The sequence below is a fragment of the Pagrus pagrus genome (assembly GCF_965226575.1).
Source record: "Pagrus pagrus genome assembly, chromosome: 14".
Lineage (NCBI taxonomy): Eukaryota > Metazoa > Chordata > Actinopteri > Spariformes > Sparidae > Pagrus > Pagrus pagrus.
The window spans coordinates 18,842,865-18,869,520 of NC_140198.1; the positions used below are offsets into that span (position 1 = coordinate 18,842,865).

A 26,656-nucleotide genomic window follows, 5' to 3' on the forward strand; every position below is an offset into this window, starting at 1 on the left:
ATACAAGTATCTTCTTTAGTCGTGAAACCACCCAGTTTATGTAATGCAACATGTAAAGTATGCAACTAAATTATATTTAGGGTGTGACTGCAATCAGTGGTCTCCTCTGGTGAGGATGTTTTAAATATTCACAGTGTGTGTGAAAAACATCATGAACAAGGCTCAGTAGCAGACACTAAACACATGAAGATGTTCACCTTTTATTTTTATCTGATATCAAACAGAATAAAGACTCCACTCAAAGGCTCAAAGGTTGTTGATCTTCAAAGAATCTATTTTGATCTGCTCTGCCATCACACCGTGGTTATCTTGATCCTTCTGACTCCCTCTGGTGTAAAAAAAAGAGAGCTACACCTTTTTTTTTGTAACACTTTTGTTGTTTTACAGGAAACTGTGGCGCAGCTTTATATCTATCTGGTAATGCTATGCAATAAGTTTCACAACAAGAGTTTGCTGATGCTATCGCTCTGACCTTTATTTCACCAAAATTCAACTTTCCATTAGTTGCTTCCCACGTCATTAGTTTTTTTTTTTGCTGGTTATGAAACAGCCTTGCTTCAACACTGATGCCTCTGTGACCATATGACCTTCTTAGGCAAAGGAGAAAATCAGCAAGAAGACTAGAGACTTCTCTTTAGTTCTTATAGTTATTCTTAATGCCTGTCAGCAGGTATGGTTGGGAATTATTTTCGTTGAAAATCATGAATTTAAATATTTTTTAATGGTGGATTGCAGAGAAAGAATTGAGGAGTTTCACAGCTTGAGAAAAGCTGCTGCTCTGTAGTCTGGTGGTGCAGCGCTAAAATAAACTTCTCCCTCAGAAGTTCTCTTTTTCAGGAATGCCACGGGGATCATCATGTTCTTGGTATCCCATTGATATGACTTTAAAACATCATCTTAGTGTTCCCTCCTATATCATAAATACACACTCCCAGGTGAGTGTGTGATCACTCCATAGGGTGTAACTGTATTTAAAAAGTGTCTGTCTGGTTAAATACGGGTTAAGGAGCCACAACAATAGAAGAAGAGCTGGCGGTGTGTGACAGACAAGTCCCTCCCATCCAGAGTCCTGATAAGCAGGTGCATGACATGACAGACAGACGTATAATGCTGCAGGTGTGTGACTTCTTCTGACGCAACAGTAGATGTCTCAATACCAGGACTCTTTTAGCTCTGTAGTGTAACCCTGGAAACACAAAGAACACATTTAGACAGGACACACCCTGAGGCGCACCTTTACTACCGAACAGAAAAGATCAATCTCTTTCCTCTCATGATTTATGAATGAATTAATGGTGTACAGGGATTGTTTTGGATGGTAGTAAAGCACAGAGGGCCTCTCGTGATCTGCCGTAAAATCACCTAAATTCCTCTTCAGTAGGACAACTTGAAGGTTTCCTCAAAGGTAAAGTGAATCACTGCAATGTTCACCTGTTGGCTGTTAGGGTTGACTTTCAGGGGCGTGCCACATGTGTCAACTACTGATCCTGTGTGAGAAACACACTCTCACAGTAAACTCACCCAGCGGCCTGTCTGCCACCAACAATAGCATCAGTGTTGGTGAAGAGAAGAAAATGCACATCTAATGTGTGTGGTGTGGTTTGACTTTCAAGTTTGGATTTGGCTCAGGGGAAGTTATGTACCGGGAAAATGAAGACGAAGTCATGGGTGCTCCTGGCGTTTGTTCTGATGGTTCTTCGTGTCGGCACATGTTTGCACCACTTCTCAGGTAAAGCTAGGGTGGTGGTTTGTCTCTTTTGCTTGATCACACATTATCTCACCCATCACAGAAGGATTATTTATCCTTAGCTATATCTATAGCTCAATCAAATTCAGTTCCATTAGTTCTTTATTTAAACCACTAACCTAATCTATTTTAAAATATCTTTTGATGAATATACAGTTTAATCTTGTCAGTTATTAAGTGAATTTACTGATAATCTGTCTAAGATTATACGAGATGATGCAGCCGATGCAAGACAAACACTGTGGTGGTACAATGATGCTCAGATTATATCTAACAGCTGAACAAAACTGGGATGGTTCCCGTCTATCTACATCTAAGAAGAGGAACCACACATTTGGATTTTTTGGGGCAGAACGACATCATGCCTCGCTTTGTTCGCTATCAGTTTTGGATATCACACAGAACTTCCTCCCATTCTTACCTGTTTGGCTGTGATTTGATTGTCTGTTTCTCTACACTTCTCCCTCCCTGAGTAGTCATTTTTGTACTCACTCACTTTCTGAACTTGTGGACAAAATGTTTTAATCCAATCAACTTCCATTATTTGTATGTTTTTTCTTAATCTCTCCATTTGTTGGAAACTTTTTAAAGTTTTTTAAAAGTCACTTTAGGAGTCGTAGTAGTAAATGTTTTATTTTACGAAACTAACACCAATGTGTTAAAATCATTCATGTGGTTCTACAATACTTTTAATTTACTTATATAGCTGTTATTTGTTAATTTATCGCATCATATTACTGTAAGTGGATACATTTTGCTATTTGATTTGATTCCTGTTAATTTTTCAATTATAACTTTTCATTTGTAGAATCAGTCCACACATTAACTTGTATTCATGTTTGGATTGTGTTGCTGTCTTTCATATGATTTTTAAATACAATAACATCAGCTAACAATGTTTAGAAAGGTTATCAATGCAAGTCTTCTGCTAACACTTTTATATAACTCACTGCCTGATAACAGCACAGCGTCATAACACACAGAAACACCTCTGAAACTCTCTGGCAAAAGCAAACATCCACTGTGTGTGCCTACACAGTACAATATCTACAGTATTCCTCTCTCTTATATATTAGTGTTTGCAATTTCCAAAGCTGTGATAAAGGTAATGTGTTTGTTCTGTAATACCGACCTCTGATTATACTCAAAGGAATGCATTCAAGCATTTGATTTGACATTATCCAGTTTTTCAGGACTTTGCAAGTTATGATTAATGGACTAAATGATCAGGAGAGATAGAGATACAAGATAACAGCTTTCACACATATAATTACTGTAAAGGCTAAAGAAAGCATTTATTAGCATGGGCGTGATGGAAAAAGGTTTTTGTATGACTCAGTCTTGTTTAACTCTTGTTCAACAAAAGACAAAGGTCACTACAATAGACAGCATTCACACGGTGGCCATTTTCCTCTGACAACACTTTTTGGGTGGGAAACTCAACTGCCGAACTGAATCAACACACATCTTGGACACATGTATTTAAGCCTGGAAGTGATACACAGTGGATGTAATCAAATGGTAATGTTAGCTAGGAAGTGGTTGAATGCTAACGTTAGCTAATGGGTTATTAAATGTGTTGTTTTACTTTGAAATAGGGCCCGATGTCCTCCAGATTTTCACTATCCATTGTCTCTGAAGTTGCTGATCAATTGGGAAACATTGAAATGACAACAATTTCTTAGAGTTTCTACCTTAACGTGGCCTGGAATCTGCAACAAAGCAGTATAAGATCATCCCCACATTAAAGCTTTCCATCCTGAGTGTGAGGTCAGAGGAAAATGGCCGTCGTGTGAACATGGTCCATAAAGCTTGAACCTTTTCACGTTTTCTAAATGATTGTATTTGTATGCTACAGAGGGAGGAAGTCGGGCTCATGTGTCAAACATCTACGCTGGTTGCAGATACAGCTGCTGGTCATCCTACTGATAGGTACAGTATGTTCTGACATCAGAGTTGCAGACAATAGAGCAACCACATCTGTCACCTTATCTGGACCGACAACTCTGCACCACTATTTATAAACTACGACGTCTGACATGCCGGTCACTAGGCATGCGTCATGCAACACGCATACACACACGCACACACACACACACAATGTGTTATTTTTCCATCCTTAGTTATACTGCAACCTGTTATTCTGGTCTGATTGCTGTGTGTCATCTAATCAGACAGAACTTCATAGTGCTGTAGTTGAGAGTGGCAAAACAAAGAAAATTCATTTCTTTACCAATTATTATATCAATCATTAACACACCAGTAAACCTATCCAGTGTCTGCCAAATAGTTGTATGTCTGTAGATCACAACCAATATTAAACTGCAGTTATTACATTAAAGTTTGAGTTTGAAGTGCTCTGTCATTTATTCTATGCAGACTTAAAATTATTGTCTTCCTTCACTTAGGTCAGGCTTCCTGTAATCAGACCTCTGCTGCTCCTTCCACTACTCCTGCTACAACAAATGTACAGACTTCAGGTAAATCTTGCAAAAGCCGACACAAGACAAAGGTCAACTGTTCCTGTTGAATGTGCTGAATATTTTCAACATGAAATGTAAACACCACCAGACAATGGCTTCACATTTCTGTCTTAAAAGAAGTCTGACAGACCAGTTACCTGTCTGTCCTGATGGTGAAGAGAGATTCCCTGAAGCAGTTTCAAAGTAAATGTTGAATCCTCATTCTGTGTAAAAACACATTGTGAAGTTCAGCTGGAGCTAATGAGAAACTGTCCCTTAAGACCAGTTTACTAATTTAGGAGAGTACAACTCAGCCTAGGAACAGTTGTGTAAGTGCTCTGTGGTTCTTCGATGTCTCAGCTTCGGGTTTAGAGTCAACAAATTTGTAACAGAAAGTCTGCATTACTAACAGCTGGTGTTTACCAGGCACAGTTGAAATGGTTGGTTGAATTATGACCCTGCATTTTTTAGGTTCAGTACATCGGTACAGTTTATTTTTAATTACTGTTTTAACTGTCTCCGAAACTATTTTGTTTTGTTCCTTCTCACAGCAGTGTACTACTTTGTTGACATCACTGTGGATGTCAAAGGAAAGGAGAAGGATGAAACTGAAATCAAGGCCTGGGTATGTAGAGACACTTGGACTAGTTTCTCAAATAAATACAAGATTTTAATATGTATATCCTATGACTTAATATAATGAGTATTATGTGCTTTTTCTCAGCTTATCCAGGTTTTCCAAAACAACCTGGAGAGCTGCGGGTCTCCAAACAATGAAACAACAACTGCCCCACCTACTTCCCCACACACTACAAATGAGACAACACTCATGACAACAGGAACAACAATACAAAGCAATAACACAACTCCAGCTACAACAGTGTTAACAAGCAACAACACAACTCCAGCTGCAACATCAACAACGTTAACAGGCAACAACACAACTCCAGCTGCAACATCAACAACGCTAACAGGCAACAACACAACTCCAGCTGCAAAGTCAACAACGTTAACAGGCAACAACACAACTCCAGCTGCAACATCAACAACGCTAACAGGCAACAACACAACTCCAGCTGCAAAGTCAACAACGTTAACAGGCAACAACACAACTCCAGCTGCAACGTCAACAACGCTAACAGGCAACAACACAACTCCAGCTGCAAAGTCAACAATGCTAACAGGCAACAACACAACTCAAGCTGCAAAGTCAACAACGTTAACAGGCAACAACACAACTCCAGCTGCAACATCAAAAAGGTTATCAAGCAACAACACAACTCCAGCTGCAACATCAAAAAGGTTATCAAGCAACAACACAACTCCAGCTGCAACATCAACAACGTTACAAACCATCAGCACAACTTCAGCTGCAACATCAACAATGTTACAACCCATCAGCACAACTGTGACCAAACAGGCACCTGTCAGTGGAGGACAGGTCAAACCAACGAAGAACCCAAATGCCAATGGAAACAGACGCATAGCTCGTGAGATTCACAGCAGTGTGACCGAAGCCAGGTATCACTGCAATGATTTCTCATAAATTAATTTATAAACAAAGACAAGGCAAAGGTCCAAACACTGTCACAGTATAGACTAGTCATCGAATGTTTTGTTGTTAATGTTACAAATCATTGAGTACAAATACAAAATTCAAAATTCAAATTGCCTGATGTCGTCGTTAACTACGTAGCCGACCAGCTACGAGGTCCAGGGCGTCTCCATAATCTCAGGCCTATCATATCACATTCATTATCTCCAGATCTCGAATTAATTATATCGTTATCTCGGGAAAACAAAGTTTCATTATCTCATAATCTAGAGAAAATTATCCCGTTAACTCGGGAAAACGGCAGTTGTTATTTCGAGATAATAACTCGAGATCTCGAGAAAACAAATGAAATTAACTCGTTATCACAGGAAAACGGAGGAAATAAAATGTATGAATGCATGGCCCTTTAGGGTTTCCGTACTTTAGGGCTTCCGTAAGCTACACTAGTTGTCACAAAGATATAAATGGCAAATGTAGCTAAGTAAAAAGCATATTACTGGTTTAAAATGTTAGCCTACTTGTAACATGTTACCTTCCCACACTGGGCTACTGTATATCTGGCTTAAGCTAGCGAACATCAGCCATGTAAGCTAACGTCACTGGTATCAGACTTTACAGTAGCAAAAACACTGCAGGTGAATTAAGTTAAGCAAGGTTTTGTTTTACAGAATAGGATTGGAAAATATATATAACCTTTATTTAAGTCAATGTTGTTGCTCAGTAACGTTATTTTGCTTTTCATTACAGTGGTAATGACAACACAACTGGCCTGTTTCAAGTAAGTTAACATGCAAGTGTATCTGTGAGTTACAGTACGTGAACAGAAGGATCATTTGAACTGACTGTTTTATGTTTTAACAGGATATTGAAGTGAACTGCAGCATGAAGACCGCAATAAGGTAAACTAACATAAACTATTTTTTAAATGAGTAAAACAAGTGTATAGAAAGTATTTGTTGGTAACACTGACCTTAAACTTCAGAAACACCAACTGTGCTGTGATGCTGAAGCTGAAGGACAGTGTACCTCCATGTTGTGTCCTCCGTGCGCTCTGTGCGGCCAGCAAGACTTCCTCTGACATCCAGGCGGTAGGGAGAAAAGCTGATAGAACCAGTGAGTGATGCATACTCCTGAAATACATAATCAACCTACCTACTGTACCTATTAAGTTATGATAATGCAGCCTTGTCAACCCTTCTGTTAACAGGTCAACTACAAACTGAGTGCAACGGCAGTCCAGAAGAGGAGAAGACCTGCATTTATAACGGTCCAACCGGTGGATCATGGTAAGATGTAACCCTACAACTTACTTACTTTTCTTTTTTTAAATGTTTTTTTCATTTATGTAGCATTTTATGAGGTTGTTGGTCGCTACACACTATTTTTTAATCAAATGTTGCTGTATTTTGACAGTGAAGCGTCTGGGCCTGCATATGTGGTTCGGCAAAGCAACTCAACACACTGTGGTGCAGGTGAGCTCTGAACATCTCCTTTAACATCTTCAAACCAACAAATTAAAGAAAGTATTCCACATGTTGTAATTGTAAAATATTTATATTTTTCACAGCCGACAGGTTTTTTGCTTCACATTTCAAGAGAAGTTAAAGCACATCCATATTGCTCTGAATGTCCAAAACATGCTTGCTGAGAGATTGATTAAAGATGGATACCACTCTCATGTTTGCACAGTAAATATGAAGCTACAGCCAGTAGCCGGTTGGTTTAGCTTGTCTTAACATAAAGACTTGGAACAGGTGAAAACAGCTCACCTGGCTCCATCTGCCTACTAGCACCACTAAAGCTAACTTATTAAACCTGTTATATATTTTTTGTTTCTTCTATATGAAGACTGAGAGGATATGTGTGAAATTAAAAATGAGGATATATTTTTTGTTTCTTCTATATGAAGACTGAGAGGATATGTGTGAAATTAAAAAAGATCCTCATCAGCAAACCTCTACGTCTGGCAGAGACAAGGCACAGTTCATCACCTAGGACACACTTTATACATTATTAAGCATCATATCGACACCATAAAGAGACCCAAAGCTCTAATAACTGTCCATTCTGAGGAGCATGTGAGGTCAGATGTGTAGATTAATGGCACAATCCCAATTTGTCCCTTATTTCTGCTCAGTCAAAATGTATTTTAATTATGGCAAGATACTGCAAAATGTGATAAAGTAAGACTGGTAGTAAGTAAACCAACATGTTTTGTTTTTCTCTGATTTCAGGTCAGGGGAACAACAGCTGCAGCTGCTCTCCTTACTGCAATGGAACTGGTGAGTCCTTCATCACCTCAAAATACCACCGGACTGTTATCTAGATAGATACAGCTTAAAAAACGAAGTTAATGTTGTTTATCTTTTTTTTTTTTAGATGCATACTACAGTTTTAAAATGACAATACAAGATCCAGAGATGAGCACTGCATTCATCTTATCCCTTGTAAGTTAATGTGCACGCATAGAACATGCAGACATATTTCCATTCTGTATCAGTGTATTATTGAAGCTCAAGCTATAATCTCTTCAATCGGTACAGATTTCCAAGATACAACAACCAACAAACTGCTCTCTGAGTGCAAAGTGAGTTTTCCCATTCTTCAACCATATCCAAAACATATTTCACATGTTCTTCACACACCCTATCATCCAATGCTAAATGAATCACAATCTTCGGTCCTTTGCAGTGTTTCATGTCCATTGAACATCGTTGCATCTGAATACCAGGTAATTATATTGCCCAAACATTCACATTTTCTATCATTATTATTTTGGCTATAAAGCAAAACTAATCCAAATTCAATGCCATTTTCACAGTGAGCAATATTCAGCCAGGGCAATAAGAAATGTGAAATTGTGCATTTTCTATACATTTGGGACACCTGGAGCCGTTCTTTTACTCCACCAAAGACATTTTGTAAACTGACATGTTATGTTAAAATACTGAGTGATGCACTTCATTCAGCAAATTGGTTACTTGTCACAAAAATACATAAAAAACCCTTCTTTTATTGAACACGTTACTCACTTGACACAGTCTGACTAAAATGTAAATCTCCTTTCAGGAAGCCAGTGTGGCCTGTGGACTCATTGAAACAAAGTGAGTCTAACCATATTAAAAATTTTGAAGGAGTAACATTTCAACGCATTGATAAATCTGATGTTTAATCTGTGTTCTTCTCAATTTTCATCCCAGTATTCAAAGCTGCAGAGCGATTTTACGTTTTGCCCGTCAGGTTCCTATCTGTGCCGTGTCGGAGGCTTTGATTAATGTGTTTCAGTCTGAGAAACAAATCAGTTACAGCGGACTGGTGACCCGAACAGGTGTGTATATCAACGACAGGACAACAATTCATACAGTCAGTGTGTGATGTAAAACTTCTTATTCATGATTTCTTTTTGTGTGTCACACAGCAATTTGTGGAAATTCAGCAGTCAGCGGCAATCCACTAAACTCCCCGTTCACGTGGTTTGAAGTGACTCTAACGTCGGCTAACCTTTGTCTGGCAACGGACGATTCTCACCTCGTTAATTGGTTTGTAACTTAAAGACAACTTTACAAACTCAGTAAACATCAAAGAAGTTTCCAAATACTTTCACCCAAGATCCTAATTTGTCCTTCTTTACAGTCACAATGGAAAATCTTTGGCCTTGCTGCTGCAGGAGAGTTGTGTACACCGACCGCCTACCACATCCAGCCCAAATGTCACCACCGCACAACCGAACACCACCACCTTGTCTGTGAATGTAACTTCATCCCCACTGAACACAACAACTGAAGCCCTGAACACCACCAACACCACCGCTAGCTCTAACATCACAGTAACTTTACCCCCACTGAACACAACAACTGAAGCCCTGAACACCACCAACACCACCGCTAGCTCTAACATCACAGTAACTTTACTCCCACTGAACACAACAACTGAAGCCCTGAACACCACCAACACCACCGCTAGCTCTAACATCACAGTAACTTTACCCCCACTGAACACAACAACTGAAGCCCTGAACACCACCAACACCACCGCTAGCTCTAACATCACAGTAACTTTACCCCCACTGAACACAACAACTGAAGCCCTGAATACCACCACCACTACCGCTAGCGCTAACATCACAGTGACAACAACACTCAACAACACAACTACAACCACTGCAAATGAGTCTGTTTCTTCCACCACATCAGAGAGCCCAATGACCACCCAATCAGGTGTGTTATCAGCAACAGTTGTGTGCAACATTTACGTCATTGTTGCGTCATTTCAGAGCATCTCTTATCAATGTTGTTGTTGACTCCAGCTGACCGCCAAGCCAACGCACTGCTCGATCTGACCAGAGACGTGTCCAACCTGAACTCCAGCCAGGTGGAACAACTGGTGTCTCAGCTGGAGGATCTTTTGTCAGGCCCGACCGTCAGTCTGGAGCTGGGAAACACCTCCGTCCACATTGTCAGCAATCTGCTGGACGCTTCTCCTGAGGTGCTGGCCACCTCCTCCAACAGGTTACTGATGAATTTATCTGACATTCAATAACGTATTGTGTGGTGTGAAAGAAATTAGATGACGTAACTCAGTGGTTCCCAACCTTTTTTGCACTTCAAAATTATTTTTTTTATTTATGTTCTCGTCAGGATCATAGGGATTGTCGATACAGTGGGGTTGAAGCTGGTCCTCGACCAACCGGCTGAGACCATCTTGTCCGAAGCTGTGGCTCTGTCTGTGAAAACAGCAGATGGTACTAACTTCCAGGGAACTGTTTTCTCCATCTCAGACCCCAGTAATGTCCAGGTATGTGAGACGATTGTTTATTACACCTGTGTGACTTGTGGATTAGGTAACACATTAGAGCATTTTTCATGCTAGCCTGGGCGATACTGGATATTTTACAGATATTTTACAGCACATGTAAGAGTTGTATGCACCAGAAGTTAAAATGAACGAAGATGGAAAGTAACAAAGTGCATTCAAATCAATTTTAAGTAGCACTTGTAGATCACAGGAATATTTACATTTTATGCTACTTAATATTTCTACATTACTACATTTCAGAGGAAAATGCACTTTTTACTCTTCAGATTAAAATTATACTTTAAACATGATAAGATTATAAAACCATGTCATGTCCCATCTATGTGGCAGGTCCGTGGGGATCCAAGGCTGAGAAGGAGTGTGCGAACAGACTCCACCATCCCTCAGGGCTCCATCAGGCTGCCCCCCTCTCTGACCCAGGACCTCACCTCAGAGGAGCAGCAGCAGGCCTCCAGAGTCCAGTTCAATTTCTATCAGAGGAGCACAGTGTTCCAGGTCTGTACAACCATCAAACATCCCCATTCAAATTCAGTTCACTTGTGTTTTTAATCTTATACCCCTGATTTAGTGTTTAAAAGGAAACTGATTGCATTTTTTACAAACTTTTGTTTGTTGTGTTGTCTCCTCATGGCCGTGCAGGACAGATCACTGGGAGTACGTAAACTCAATAGTGGGATCCTGGGCGCGAGCGTGGCCAACCTATCAATCACAGGACTGCAGGACGATGTTATAATTCACCTGAGGAACACAGAGCCTGTTCCAGTGAGTCTGTATTCTGTCACAATATAAAATACAGATGCTGTCAGTCTCAGCAGAAAAAAAACATCATGATGTACGACTAGAGATACAAACTAATACAAACTCTGCCTTCTTCCAAACTGCAGGCTAATTTTGTGGCTAAATGTGTTTTCTGGGACTTCACATTCAACGGTAAGTTTTTTAACAATATTTATCAGAATTAAGTGAATATGAACAAACAAAAATGTGAATATGATTCTTCTGTGTTTCCCACCGTCAGACGGATCAGGTGGTTGGAGTTCAAGTGGCTGTTTCGTCCGAAACAGCACAGACAACGAGACGGTCTGTAGCTGCAACCATTTAACCAGTTTTGCTATCCTGCTGGTGAGGAGATGATTATTTTTCTAATTTTTTTCACATGTTCTGTGAAAATTGATCCAATAATAGTTCTGATCATACTTAACACTTTCTTTGTTTTGCTTTCTTCTTTGTCCTACAGGACCTCTCCAGAGAGCCTCTAACCAGTCGTGTCCAGGCCACCATCCTCACCTTCATCACATATATTGGCTGTGGAGTCTCTGCCATCTTCCTGTCAATCACCCTCCTCACCTACTTAGCCTTTGGGTGAGACCCATAAGATACAATACACACATCCCACATGTAATAATTAGCATTGAAGAAGCATGCATTGTTGTCTGGCACTGCGGCTGTTTTTGATCTATCACCAGGAGTCATCAGAGTTTAAACACTTTGGTTTCTGGCCATATGATGGTCCAGTGTGTCGGATTTAGTGTTATCTTGTGGTGACAGATTGCAACCAACTTGTTTCCCCTACGCTCTTCCAAGTGCTGCTAAAAACACAAAAACAACAAAAGGCCCTCTCTAAAGCCAATGTTTGATTTGTCCATTCTGGGCTACTGTAGAAACATGGCAGTTCAACATGGTGAGCTCACTTGAAGTGGACCCGCTCCCTCTGTAGATATAAAAGGCTCATTGTAAGGTAACAAAAACACAGCAATTCATAGTTTCAGCTGATTCTGAAAATTCAATTTCTGCCAATATAGTCCCTTATATCCTACACACTGGGCCTTTAAATGTGCAAGTATGTAATTGACCACCTGCTGAATTTATTTAATTTATTTAATTCATATTTAAACCAGTAGGGAGCAGAAAATTATCAGCCACAGTTAGCAGAAGCAATCAGTTTTTGCGACTGTACAAAGAAACGAGGATCATGACAACAACATATACTGTATAAAAACTGACAAAGGTAATGTTATTTTGTCTCTCAGACTGCTGTTTTAATACTACTTTTAATACTAGTTCACAAATGCATGTGACTTGCAATTCAGAATGAAAACTAGAAAGAGGCAGATACTTTATCAGAGCACCTTTTAAAACCCACTGAGATGTCTTATGTCGTCTGAACCATTTGAACACTGCAGGAAGTTGCGTAAAGACATCCCATCCAAAATCCTGATCCAGCTGTGCCTGGCCCTGCTGATGCTGAACCTGGTCTTCCTGGTGGACGCGTGGCTGGCGCTCTACCCGGAGGCCGAGGGCCTCTGCATCTCCACCGCCTGGTTCCTCCACTACTTCCTGCTGGCTACCTTCACCTGGATGGGACTTGAGGCGGTCCACATGTACCTGGCCCTTGTGAAAGTCTTCAACAGCTACATATCACGCTACATGGTTAAGTTCTCGCTGGTCGGCTGGGGTGTCCCGATGATTGTGGTCATTATTGTCATCGCGATAGACAAGAATAACTACGGCCTGGTCTCCTATGGGAGGTTTGCTGATGGCACCAGTGATGACTTGTGAGTACAGAAATATTCCACAAGGTGCATGAAATAAAACCTGCACAAAAAAATCCCTTTAATCACCTCCTATCCTTGTCCTCTCCCACAGCTGCTGGCTGAAAAATGACATCGCTTTCTATGTGGCAGTGGTGGCCTACTTCTGCGTCATTTTCCTGTTCAACTTTGTCATGTTCATCGTGGTGTTGATCCAGCTGTGTCGGATAAAGAGGCAGAACCCTCACAATTCGCTTCACCGCAGCACGCTGCAGGATGCGCGCAGTGTGGCGGGGATAACCCTCCTCCTGGGCCTCACTTGGGGCTTCGCCTTTTTTGCCTGGGGGCCCGTTAACCTGGCATTCATGTACCTCTTTGCCATTTTTAACTCCTTGCAAGGTGAGTTGAGTTGTTGCAAGGTGAGAGACTCCATTCACCCTATTACAAGACACTGTACCATAAAAAAAATATTTTGAAGCTGGTTTTTTAAGATAAAAAAGTCACATAATGTTGCTGTAAATAACTCAAATAGTGATTCAAAACAAAACATCGGTACTGAGTAAAGTGAATCCAGTACAAGTGTCTGTTTGACCAAGACTATGTACTGTGTCATTGTAATCAGCTTTTTTTAGCATTTTATGAAGGAATTGCTGAAATCTGCAATTATGGCAAACGCACTTCAATGAAACCCGCCTGATGGCAAGAAACACCAACAGACGGGTTGGGTAAACATGCCAACGCTTTAGCTAGATTATCTTAACCCCTTGATTTGGAGATGAAACTGAAGCAAGGGCTCACGAGGCAAATGACTGTAGTAATCCCTCATTGCATAAGAAAATGTGCATGTGCACAACTTTGGCAAGTACAGTAGGCCGAAACTGATGGAGGGAGTCTGCCTGTAAAATGTTATTGATGTTTACGGTGGATGGTTTAGGTTATAGTTTTAAGATTTGCCTTCACTTTGTCTTTAAAATAGGCCATACTTCAGTCAGTGAAAATGTAGACGTCTAAAGGAAAATCATCTGTTCCTAAAGTGCAGGTCCAGACAAGTGTAAAATAATTTGATATGACAAACTCAAACAGTGAATGAAGTTTACATACATCTACTCACTGGCTGTCAAACTAACTGGTTGCTGTGTTTGTAATGTCCATTTAGTTCCTTCTTTTCGTTGGCTTTCAAGTGCTTTTCTATGTCCCCAAGACACTCGACTCCACACAGTAAGAGGTTTGGTGTTTCATCAAAAAATGCTGTTTCTGTCCTGCAGGTTTCTTTATATTTGTGTTCCACTGTGCGGCGAAGGAAAACGTGAGGAGGCAGTGGAGGACCTACCTGTGCTGTGGCAGGATGAGACTAGCAGAGAACTCAGGTTAGAGATGTTCACAGTGCATTTCATTTACACACTCATGTGGGTCTCTATGTGGTTTCTGCCTCTATTTCCTCAAAATACAAGATCAAGTGCATTAGATGTGTGATGATGGTAATTAATTGCCCATCGAATCTCTGAATGATTAGGGTACATTCGACCTTTGTCTTGTTTTTTTTTATTTCACAGAATGGAGTCGCACCGCAACACAGAAGACTATGAAGAAGGCATCGGTGACCAGACTGACGTCTCTTCAGTCCTCAAAGTCCAACAACTCATCCAGCTCCTCGACATTCCTCGTCAGTGAATCTTCAGAGCAGATTAACGGCATTGGTGAGTGAAGACAGTTCGTCATTGTGATTGAGTCACAGCCACGTTATAGTGAGATGTTTAGGCACTCTTAACTAATTTGAAGATTAGACTGTTGATACAAGAAGGTTTACTCAATCTGCCCAACCTGTTGCAGCTCTTAGAGTAAATGTATTTGTACCTTGGTTTGGTGTGATGGTCTTAACCCAGTAGTGCTGTTACAGGAAGTCCATTTGATGACAGAACGATCACAGCTGATGAAAACCCCAGTTCGGATGTGATCCTCAACGAGATCAACAGGCAGTACAGAAACCAGGAAGCACCCTGATCCAAAGAGGACAGAACAGACTGTTTGATGGCTTTTATTTTGAAATACTTGTATATAATGTAAATTGAAGTAATTTATATATTGTCCATGTCACATGTATAATGTGACTTGAAGCGGAGCAAAGGAAAGCCTCCATTATACATGACATTTAATTGTTTGAACTTTCCTACAATCATACTTGTTATATTCGTATGAGCTTTGTTGCTTTGCACAGAGATGCTATCAACATGTATTTATATTTTAATGGTATGTTGCATACGCTGATGCTGACCCAACAGACTGACACCAGTCCAGTCTTATACGTGGTAAATTCAATATTGTACAACTTCACAAACTAGTTAGACACCATAGAGCAGCGGTGACTAAACTTTTCCCCTTGAAGGCAAAACTGAAACTAAAAAACATGTATTGTTTTGTGGTTCATTGTTTAGATGCAAAATGGTACTCGGGATCGCTAGTTCCCTTAATTGTCTGACTTCCTGCATAGTGTCAATCTGCCGGCCCCGCTCAGATTATGTCATATTTATTAATACGGGAACCAACATATTTAAAGAACATTTTGCCTCACACAAAAAGAAAAAAAAAAACAGCACAAACATTATTATGATTTATGGAATTTTAGAAGTTAACCTCATGACAGGCCAACTTCGGCCCACGAAGCCACTTTGGGCAGCCATAGTACCGCACTATGGCTGTGACAGTAGTGCAAAAAAATAAAAATCTATGTCATAAGCTATGAATACATCCACATGTCTAAATAGTAGTTAATAAAATGCATAATATTGTTTCAACTGCAATTTATTGAAATGTCTTACTGTTTGCATGTTCTTGCCTACATTAGGCCAACAAATGGGCAACAATTAAGCTACGACGGTTTCAAGAGGAAACTATCAAATTTAAATGACGGGCTAAACACTCACTCTAAAAGACAGCAGCGACCAAAAACAGAAAGGAATTATGTGCTCACATTTAGCATAATTTATTTAAGAAACAGACTAGCATGTCAGCATGCTAATATTACAGCTGTTTCCATTATTCTCAGCTGAGGTTGACACTAATTAAATAATCAGAGGTATCTTATCTATCAGGTGTGTGGTGGAAAACTGAAGACTATTAGCTCCGAAGTGAGTGGAATGCTGTACCTGTAGCTATAATGTGTCATGCAAATACAATGTTTTAAGCAAGATTTTGCATTATCCAGTCACATGCGGTTGTATCAATGAATCCCCACTAATAAACACAGAGGCTACATCCACATTAAATCTTAAATAAAGACCCTGACAGCCGTTTTAAATCATTCTAGCTAATTGGCCCTCCGCTCAAGTTGAATGTGGGTAAAGCTATGCTGGGAATTAAATTATGTCGTTGCCAGACTAACAACGATTAGGTGCCACAGCCCATTTTCAGGGCAGACATGTTTTCGTCTCGGTTGTAGAGAAAGCAGTCAGTAATTAAGTCTCTGTTCTACTTGAGTCCAAGCCACAACTGTGTGACAATGGGCTGAGATGTACGATACACAACCTTGAAACAGAGGCAGCGTTAATTTTGTTTTTACATGTGCTTTTCCTGCTGAGACATGTCAAAATACCCTCTTTGGCAAAGGCCCATTTGTCCTGAAGCAAGAAGTCAATCAAATCATTCTTGCCTACACACTTGAGAGGATGTCTAATCAGCTAAAATAAGTGAAAACACCTGTGAAGGTGCGCCAAGGGTGTGGGTGTGTAGGGCCTGTTCATCCACAACACCAAACACCTAGCACTGAGGTTGTAATATTGGGCAGTGAAGCTTGAACAGCAAGGTTATAGTGAGAGGTAGGAAGTCAATGCCTTATACGAAGAACTGAGGAGGAAAAAGGCTGATTTAAAGCTGCAACAATTACTTTTATTACTGTTTCATCTGCTGATTAATCATTTGGCCTGAAAAAGCTCTCAGAGCCTGAGGGGACATCTTCAAAAGTGCTGGTTTTTGTGGGAAAGAAGACATTTACTTTAATATCATTTAAGAACAAAGAAAAGCTGGAAAACTTCACATTCCACATGCTGGAACTAATTTTCTCCTGGCTATTTTTGCTTGAAAAGGGACAATTTCAGCTAATTCTTTCAGTCTTATTGCACATTTGCAGAGCACATTGGTTTTAAAATATGTGATCCATGACACAGCTGTGTACAACAATCAATAGCACATGCTATACCCGGCTTTTCTGCACACTGCTCATGCAAACCATGCTTTCTCAAAATACCCCAAAGGTGTCCTTGATTTTCATTTATTATTTCAATTTATTTATTCTGAGTAAAAAAAAAAGAAAGGTCTAGACATTTCCCCCAAGAACAGTTTAATTGCAGATGGTCACAAAAATTATCTCATGTGGGACATAACAGCATTTGGTGAAATTATATTGAATAAATAAATGTAACTCAGTCCCACAGGGTCGATCACGCATAAACGTGCTGTGTACTTTATATGCAAGCTACATTCACTGTCCTTTACATGCACCTAATACAGTCTTAAAAAACTTAAAATATATCAGGAGAAAACAAAGGTGCTAATAAAACATGCCATATAAACAGCACAAGCACAGAGGTGGCATTAAAGTGGTGGAATCGTTTCCCTTTTAAAAACACATTTGGACTCAAACACGTTAGTCTCACTGGACAGGATCACATTGTCTCGATACAACCTGAAAGAATCAAGTCACATTTGAGAGGGAGTAACAAAAAACAGAGCTTAAAAGCAACTCGATTCAGCTGTGCTGAGCCTATAGATTGCCCTATCACATGATTTGAGCTCATAACTCAGAAGTAAAGAAAAACAACCTAAAGGAAACAAGAGAACACGCCTTTTGTAAGAGGAGTTACACAACATTATCAGTGTATCAATTCACTGTTCAAACATCTAACAGTTCCTTCAGAGTACATGCAAATGGACATTCGAAATCAAGTAACACAAACCAGATACAACTGATAAGTTGAGCAAACGTGGTAAAACACAACTAAAACAGGAAGAGAACGGAGGATTAGGGTAGGATGGGGTTCATAGACTGGGGATCATAAAACTGTCATTGTGCCCCTAAAGGTGTGTTAAGACTGAACACGAAGTACATTTTCATCTTGATTTATTAACTTGAACACCAGGTTTTCTGGTAATAACGTTTATTTTACTGGGAAAATCTGTTGAAGTCTGACTTATTTAAATCTGTCTGGTCATAAAATAATACCCACTAAGCAGCTTGAATTGCATTAAAGGCGGAGTAAGTGATTGTTGAGTCTCATTCCCAGGTTGTCAAACAGACATTGGGTTGTTGATGCACAGCATCAGCGTTCTTCTTGAAAGTAGTTTTTAAGCTCAGTAAACACATTTTGACTGGAATTCCTCCAATTTGTCCGGGACATCTAATTCTCCCAGGAACAGAAACCCAGACAGCTGGAGTGTTTTTTTAAGTCCATGCTTGTTAACCAAAACATCCAATTAGAGTACCGTTGCGTGTAGTCAGTCAGTCAGCTGAAGCTTACTAACAACAAGCATAGACTGCCTTGTGAGGGAGATTTGCCTGTTGAAGTATGAACTACTGGTAAAATTGCTATTGGTTTTGTAATATTTCTCAAGATCCACTCCCTTTTCAAGCCGCCACAACAATGCATTTATCCAAGCTTTGTGTTGCCTCTAATTTTCATGTCACATTCAGTCTGAACACACCCTCGGGGCTACAGCAGAGAAGGGCAGAAGCGCTAACATTCCAGCCGCTGGGGACTCAAGCAGAGAGACTGGAGGCCTTTACTTCTTCCACACGGTGTAGAAAACCCATCTGACACGGTGCAATTAAGGATTTTACAAAACAACTTTTGAGGGCATGCAAACATATCTAAGAATGTATGAAAAACTTATATCTTGAGTTTAATAGCAGTTTTATCACAACTTGGGTCAGTTTTTTGTACTTTTGTTCATGATTTCTATTGGTTATAATAACACTCTGCTGGTCGCCAAAGCTATTGCCTATTTGTGACATGTAGGGCTTTTCCACTGGCACTTTCGGCTGCACCGAGTCATACCATGCCCCGCTGGTTTGCTTTTCCATAACCGCTTTAAGTGCCCAGTTGAGCCGTGCCACACCCAATATGGACCATCTCCAGAGTTGGGTCAAAGCGCACCCATCCCGCCTCCAAGTGGGATTGTTGTGATGTCTCGCACGAGAACCGTCTCAAATGTGCCTCATGTTTATGCAGGAGACCAGAGAGAAAGATGCTTTTAAAAGTCTGGTTGTGTTTAGCTCTCAGTGCTTTTTTATCTGAATCTCTGTGGTCACTGTGAGAAAAACACAATATTTTTGGGATTTTGCTGCTTCAAACTAAAAGCTTTCAAATAACTAAAATATAACTTTTTTGCCATTTTTTTTTTAGGAAATTAAACGTGTTTATCAACGAATTAGTGGAACTTCGTTAGCGCAGATTCTTCAATAATACTGCGGGGATGAAGAGCATTTACAGGCGCTCTTTTGACCACTACTCGACAAGCGCGCCATCAGTAAAAAACACACCTTCAAGTAGGTAGCCCTGTTGCAGTGGAAAAGCAAATCCCTGCTGGGCACTGGGCTGACGTGCCAGGGTGAAACCTAGGGAGCACATGGAAAAGCCCCAATGGTTACATCACTACAACAAAGCTCGTCAGGGTGGAAAAACAGACCCTTCAGAGGATCAGGCAGCCAACAGATCACAGCTATTAACATGGTTGAGTATGCTGTTATTATTAATAATAGAAAAAGGGCAAAATCTATCAAAAGAAGATCCTAAATGTAATACGACATTGAATAATTACTTTTTTTGGGTATGAAAAAGTATATGGGGTATGTAAAGACACAATTTATGCATTGCAACATATGAAAAACCTCTGATAAAAAGGATACAGCTCCAGGTAGGAGGGCACACACACCACCTCTTTGGAGAAGTCCACCGGACATGAGAGCTTTCCCAGCTGTTCCTCATACAGACTCAGTGCTTCCGTCATGTTCGCGCTGTTTCCCTGACGACCAATAGCAGAAAATAAATTTATGTCACAAGATACTGTAGCGAATGGTTTATTCAACCATAACTACAGGGTTGAGAGTGGAAGTGGTGTGTTGTTTTTTTTAGTCAGTCACAACATAATGAGTAATGACTTCTCCCCGTTAGGTGATTTTCTACACCATAAAAATTCATGTTGGACAATTTCAAACTAAATTCAACACTCAGATATTGACAACTGACTGTAAAATGAATGAAGCAAGATACTCTGAAAGGGCAGTTTCACATGTCAAGTTAGTTAGTTGAGGTGGGGGGAAAAAATTACAAGTATGTCCGTCTGACCTATAATCATCTCTGTTAAATTAACAAATGTGTGGATGTATTTACAATATTAACCATTAGCATTTACCACACTCATCATTGACTAAAAGAATGAGACTCACCTGTGTGAAATATTTCCCAGAGGGATGCAGGACTTTTATCGACAGATCTAAGATGAGACGCAGGAACTCCCACGTAGAGTCTACAACCAGCAGTTAGACATGAGTTGAACAATGACGTCTATGTATCGAATTTTTGTAACAAAGCAGATTATATTTATATATATATATAACCTTCTTCTGGCTCTGTGGATATTGGGATTGCAGTGAGGTCATTAATAACGTAATCGAACATCCTTCCTTCCTGGACATACTTCTTCAGCACAGGGACACAGTCTTCAACTAGTATCTGTAATGCACGAGAGACGAGGAGAATCAATCAACTTTCCACTCAAGTTTCTTGACAGAGGCAGAATATTTTACAGTTTAACAATCAGTCTCAGATGAAACCGTGCACTGAAACAGTAAACGTAACTGGGAATTTAATAATTATAAATCACTTCAAGCATCTTTTTCTGCATTATAATTACAAAAAAAACAAAAAACAGTTTTCATAATCGGCAAATATAGGACACATAAATGTTGATACCGAAACATCTGTGATAAGCCAATGTCGAGAACCAATATCTCGGTCAGGCTTTACGGGAAATGAGGCCCAAGATGCTGACGTCAGCAAACTTAAAGGTGATATTAGAGCTTTGTGTAGCAGCACAGTTGTAAGTGAGCAGTGAGTACAGGAGGGGGCTGAGCACACACGTGTTGAGGATTCAGCAAGACGGAGATGTGGCTGCCTATTCTCACCACCTGTCTGTCAGGACGTCGAATAATCAGCTGCAGATGGAGGTCTCCAGTCTAAGATCAACAAGCTGAGAGAGCGAGTTTTGTGGGAATGATGGTGTTAAATGCAGAGCTGTAAATACTGAAGAGCATTCTCACATACGTATTCCCTTTGCAGTTGGGTGAGTGTCATGTGTGTCACTAAGGCCATGGTGTCATCCGTGGCCCTGTTTTTGTCTCAAACTGGTCCTGTAAGAACTTATCACCCTCTCTATTTGCAAATGACTCTGGGAACCAGTTCTTTCTGTTTCAGGAACATTGCAGGCAACAGTAGGATGGAGTAGTGGTCTGCTATTCCAAAAGCAGGGAAGGGGAGGAGGTTACAGCTATCCAGGGTCTGCTCTCCCCTGGAGGTAAAAGTGAAACCCTGATAGTATTTTAAGAGGCCCTCACTCGTGTTAGTCCTGTTAAAGTCTCCCGAAACAATGAACGGAGCCTCTGGAAGGCAGTTCTTTAGTCCTCTGAGTTGGGAATGCGTAGCAGAGCGAAACTGAAGCGGAAGGAAAGTGTTCAAATGCTCTGTGCGGCAAAGTCCAAACTGGCTGACGATCATATCTTGAAAAGTGTTTGTCAGCCATACCAGTGAGCCATAACACTGCATGTGCACAAAGAGCCAGAAATGTCAAAACTCCACACAGTTTGCTGTACTGACTCTCGTCAGACATCTCTCGCCACACTCCAAAAAAAAAAAACGAAAAGTCAAGAAAAATAAATAAAAAGCTACGATACGCGGGTGTGAACAGTGCTGGATTTACAAGGAAGGAAATGCAATAAACACCTTTGTTAGCCCTTGAGAATACACACAATGCAGTTTGGTGAGTAACACTGTATGAAAACAAGACTTGAAATTGATTTGTTTACAAGAAAACCCGACAGGACCCCAGGATCAGCAACATAAGGCTCAGTGAAGAGGGAGCATTTCTGGCAGTAACAGTACTCACTTGGTAACAGTCTCCCTTCAGGTTGTCAAGGATATTGCCGCAAGTTCGTCTCATGTGTGTTTTGCACCCGTCTATCACCTTCTGGTCAATGTACACAAACTGTTAAGGAAGGATCGATCAGGTGCAGATGTACAGTTATAGGCATTAGTAAAATGCGGTGAGAGGAAACTACATTGCCAGCAGAACAGAACCCATAAAGGATATCTCCAACATGGTGATCATCTTTGGCTTTTGTTTGACCAGCTCAGCAAGGATGCCGCCATCACCTCCTCCCAATATCAGCACCTCTTTTCCAGCATAATTCTCTTTTCCGCTACCGATGATGGCTTGGGTGTAGGCAAAATCGCTCTCTGCCAGGTCTGCAAGGTAAAGGAATCTTTTAACACACTAAAATCATCAAACTGACAAACATGCCGTGTACTGTGGTGTTGTATACACTTACTGATGTCATCATTGAGTACTAGGATATTTCCAAACTGTTGCGAGTGCAATATTTTTATGTTTTGGTATGCAGAATCTTCTTCATACACCACCCGGTCAATGTCGTACTCAATCATTCTTTTGTCAGTTGTGGGCAGGTATCGGTCAATCTTTGCTCCTCGTACGAGGGCCGGGAGCCTTGGGGTGAATGGTGAACAACACAATAATCAATGTTACTGCAACATGCATGAAATATGGCGATCACTTTTCCTGGAAAGAAATCTCCAGACACTGACCTTTTAACTCTCGTAATATTGCCATTTAAGAGAACCTTCAGCTCTTTTTCCAGTGCATTTAAAAGCTGTGGACACACAATTGAAACACCATGAAAGGCTGCGTGAACAAACATTTTAATCAGATAGAGGGATACTTTATAGTGCAGCCTTCTCACGCAAAAACACATGAACAGTGCAGCAGTCATACTGTTTAATCATGGTCTGTGTCTATCAACTAGGGACCCACAGCTATGAGAGCCAAAGGGTTATTTCTAGAGGACTGTCAGTCAGGACTGTGTGTGGGAAAGGATGTGTTTGGGCACGTTAGGCACGTAAACAACCATGGCAGGCAATGACGCTGAACGCTCTTCCTCCTCTTATGTGCACAATATTTTTTTGGCACAGATCTTTATGTTTACAGGAAGTCCATTTACAAGGTGGTTTAGACTGTGTACAACTACAATGCAGTAAAACTAAATTTTGTGACTGATAACAGTTGTAACATCCCCTGACAAGCTATAAAGTTAGCAGCATTACATGACTTCCTTTGTGTAAATGGATTAAGAATTCTGTATTTTGATTTTAAACAACCTACATTGTCTAGTTGTGCAATGTTATCCTCTTCGTAACACTGCAGATCAATGGTGACCAACCCATGGGAGTGCACACGCAGAATAGCAAGCCTGAGAAATGAAGCGGTAAAGACAAAGAGATGAGCTCAAAGCTATAAAGTGAGAAGCACATTTCATTACACCAAATTGATACTCTGCCAAAAAAAAATTAAATCTCACACCCTGTTGCTTTGAAGGACGGGTTAAGGACAATGGAAAGCTTCAATACATCCACTACACTGCAGCGTAATCCAGTACTGTAGCAGCAGTAGTTTTTAACATGGCGACATTTTTCTAATTTATTTTAAGTGACTGCTGCTAACAGAAACGCTTTCCGTTTAATTATGACGCTCGTTTATCACAGCTTTGTGTGGACAAACCGGATGGTGCAGTCTTGCGGTAACGCTGGTCTTTTACTTCAGGTGCTCATGCAGAGAAGTTGCCCTGATAAGCAATTTACAATTCGCAGAGCTTACAGAGCAACACATTGTTAAAATTCTCCCACATGTTAGAAGATTGAGGTGAGATGCTTCAGCTGCAGCTCATTCTCTGGGACAATCCATGCTTCAATCGGGTGCAGCCATGCTTCCTTCTGACACGTTATACCCTACAAATACCTGATCACAAAAAATGTTGTTCTTACCGCCCATTCTTGCCAACAAGAGTAGCAAGGTATCCATGCCCATTTGTGTCATGGACAGTCTCTGTCATTTCCTGCTCATTAAATATGGACAGTAGATCAGGAACGGTCTTAGCAGGGTCAGCTGGGAAAAGAAAAAACAGAGCATGGCACAATGAAAAAAATACATCAATCTGCATCCTTTATACATTCTCTGCATCAGTGATGAAATATGTACCCAGATCCTTATATGATAGCAGCAACATGACAATGTAAGAAGGATCTATTATGCTGTTATTATTTTCTTATTATAGCATAACATATTAATCTGCAATGTAACAACTAGTTTTGTCTGTCTTGAAGTAAAAAATACAACTTACAAACAGGAATACTTATATACACCTCTGCATTGTTCTTAAGCGCAGCACTTGAATAAATGAACTTGGTTACTATGCACCAGCGCCACTGCACTGCGTTACAAAATATATGTATGATTATATGTATAATGTAGGGCTGGGCACTATATACAATATTTGATCGTTGCCATGAGAATATATATCGTCTTAGATTTTGGATATCATTATATCATGATAGTGCATAGCTGTTGTCGTTTACTGGTTTTAAAGGCTGCATTACAGTAAAGTGATGTGACCAAAAATAATCTAATTTAAAAATGTGCTACTTTGACTCTGTGATGCAGCATCCTCCCACACAATGTCCCGCCCGCAAGACTATCTGATTGGTAACACGTCACAAATAGTAGCCAATAAACACTGAATAATCTGAATCTGCAAAGTAACTCGTAACTAAAGTTAGCAAATAAGTGTAGTGGAGAGGAAGTATAAAGTAGCAGAAAATGGAAATACTCAAGTAAAAGTACCTCAAAATTGTACTTAAGAACAGTACTTGAGTAAATTAAAATTACTTTACTCATGTTCTTAACTTTACTTAAGTAAAGTGTTTTTATTTATTTCATCACTGGTTGTTTGAAATTTTGACAAAATCATTTTCGGTGTAAATGAATATCGGTCCCAAATATCGGCTTTCAGTCTCCTTGATTTCTAATAATCCGTATCGGTCGACCTCTATTCCACATGATTGTACCACATTAATAAAACATAAACAGATACAGTATAATATAGTATAATAACACATACATATGTTGCATAATAGTTTACTACACTATCAGGGATCATTTGCTACATCTGAATACTAAAAATGCACACCTACTTTTACTTAAGTCTTATGACAATGCAGGACTTTTACTTGTACTGGAGAAATTCCACAATGTGCCATTTCTACTTTAGCACGAGTCAAAGATTTTAACCCTTAAAACTACAAAGATGGCCGACAGTTCGCCACTTCCTGTGCGACCGCGCTGGATTGAACATACTTTATTCACATTGTTAGCCGGAGGCGTATCGAGCCGCAGAGCAAGTTAAAAAAAAGTGTAACGTCTAACCACACACCACCATGCACTTGGCATCAAAACCAAATATTTACCAACAAAAACTTTAAGCTTTGAACCCCAACTTGTCCAAAAATATATAAATAGGTGTCATTATTAGCCATGTTTCATCCCAATCAATATAGCATTAGTGTTCTGAAGGGCAGACTGACAGACTAGCAGGTTGATATTAGCAGGCTAGCCAGCTAGCTAGCATGCAGTGACTGTAACCTGACCGCGCTGAGCGTATTCAGCCGCTCTTACCTGCCGTAGAGAGGTTGAAGTCGAGAGTGTAATGTCGCAGTGCCATGTCTGGGTGCAACCGTCATCCATGCCTGGAATAGGCAGGCTGCGAGTATTTATCTGCAGAGACAGAGGGAGGGCCCTGCTACCACTGCTGCTACCACCACCCACTATACTCACCGCACCAGGCGTGGCTACTCGGAGGATGCAGCGAGGGGAGCAGAGAGTACAACACGAGGCGAGAGAGAAATCCTCCGCTGCACATGGCGAAGGAGACTCCCGGTTCAGATAAGGTAAAAATACACTGATCCTTTATCAGCATTTACATTTTAGGTTTTATTAACACGTAATTAATCAAATCTTAAGACTGAGACACAAAAGCCACTCATTGGTCGTAGTTCTTTAGTATACTGTAGGTTTTAAGAATGAGCATCTTCTTCTTCTTCACTGTTCATCTTGAACTTGGAGATCAGATCCAAAAGTAAGACGAATTAAATGTGATTGATTTTCTCACCTTTAAAAACACATTCAAACTGACTTATTTAAATCATGGGCCAGCTTCTGCTGATTTTATTGTGACTGATCACAACTGAGTGCGGGCATGTCATAGCCAGCTGTCTCACCAAATTGGCCATACATGACCCACCATAGAATTACATTGTATGGAGAGAGGTTAAAGCTGGGTGAATAATAATAATAATAATGATAATAATAATAATAATAATAATAATAATAATAATTCATGTTATTTAAAGGCACCTTTCAAAGCACTCAAGGT

General features: G+C 40.2%; 2 protein-coding genes across 2 annotated transcripts; one reads left to right on the top strand and one right to left on the bottom strand.

The window, feature by feature from the left end:
- Nucleotides 1-8,037: 8,037 nt before the first annotated feature.
- Nucleotides 8,038-15,854, top strand: LOC311269070 (adhesion G-protein coupled receptor G2; the record flags this gene model as incomplete). The annotated part of the gene is made up of 17 exons (XM_084373049.1): nt 8,038-8,046; nt 8,834-8,868; nt 8,965-9,092; nt 9,183-9,303; nt 9,398-9,981; nt 10,071-10,272; nt 10,402-10,558; nt 10,910-11,074; nt 11,219-11,341; nt 11,464-11,509; nt 11,598-11,701; nt 11,817-11,941; nt 12,763-13,134; nt 13,226-13,509; nt 14,376-14,477; nt 14,664-14,807; nt 15,008-15,854. 17 exons carry the CDS (start codon nt 8,038-8,040, stop codon nt 15,109-15,111), a joined length of 2,805 nt encoding a protein of 934 aa, XP_084229175.1. The 3' UTR covers nt 15,112-15,854.
- Nucleotides 15,855-17,426: 1,572 nt separating this feature from the next.
- Nucleotides 17,427-26,068, bottom strand: sms (spermine synthase). Its single transcript, XM_084373733.1, has 11 exons — nt 25,900-26,068; nt 24,213-24,333; nt 23,554-23,641; nt 22,980-23,044; nt 22,706-22,881; nt 22,466-22,622; nt 22,264-22,351; nt 20,720-20,834; nt 20,549-20,628; nt 20,009-20,124; nt 17,427-18,913 (listed from the first exon to the last, which is right to left on the bottom strand). The coding sequence occupies exons 1-11, from the start codon at nt 25,943-25,945 to the stop codon at nt 18,883-18,885; spliced, it is 1,083 nt and encodes a 360-aa protein (XP_084229859.1). The 5' UTR covers nt 25,946-26,068; the 3' UTR covers nt 17,427-18,882.
- Nucleotides 26,069-26,656: the final 588 nt, after the last annotated feature.

Bases quoted from the DNA above. Each gene is read 5' to 3' on its own strand.
- sms (XM_084373733.1), bottom strand. From the start codon at position 25,945: ATGGCACTGCGACATTACACTCTCGACTTCAACCTCTCTACGGCAG. The intron at 22,882-22,979 runs GTCAGTGTCTGG...ATTCACCCCAAG, and splicing joins AATATTACGAGAGTTAAAAG to GCTCCCGGCCCTCGTACGAG. The intron at 22,352-22,465 runs ATCCTTTATGGG...GTTTGTGTACAT, and splicing joins ATGATCACCATGTTGGAGAT to TGACCAGAAGGTGATAGACG.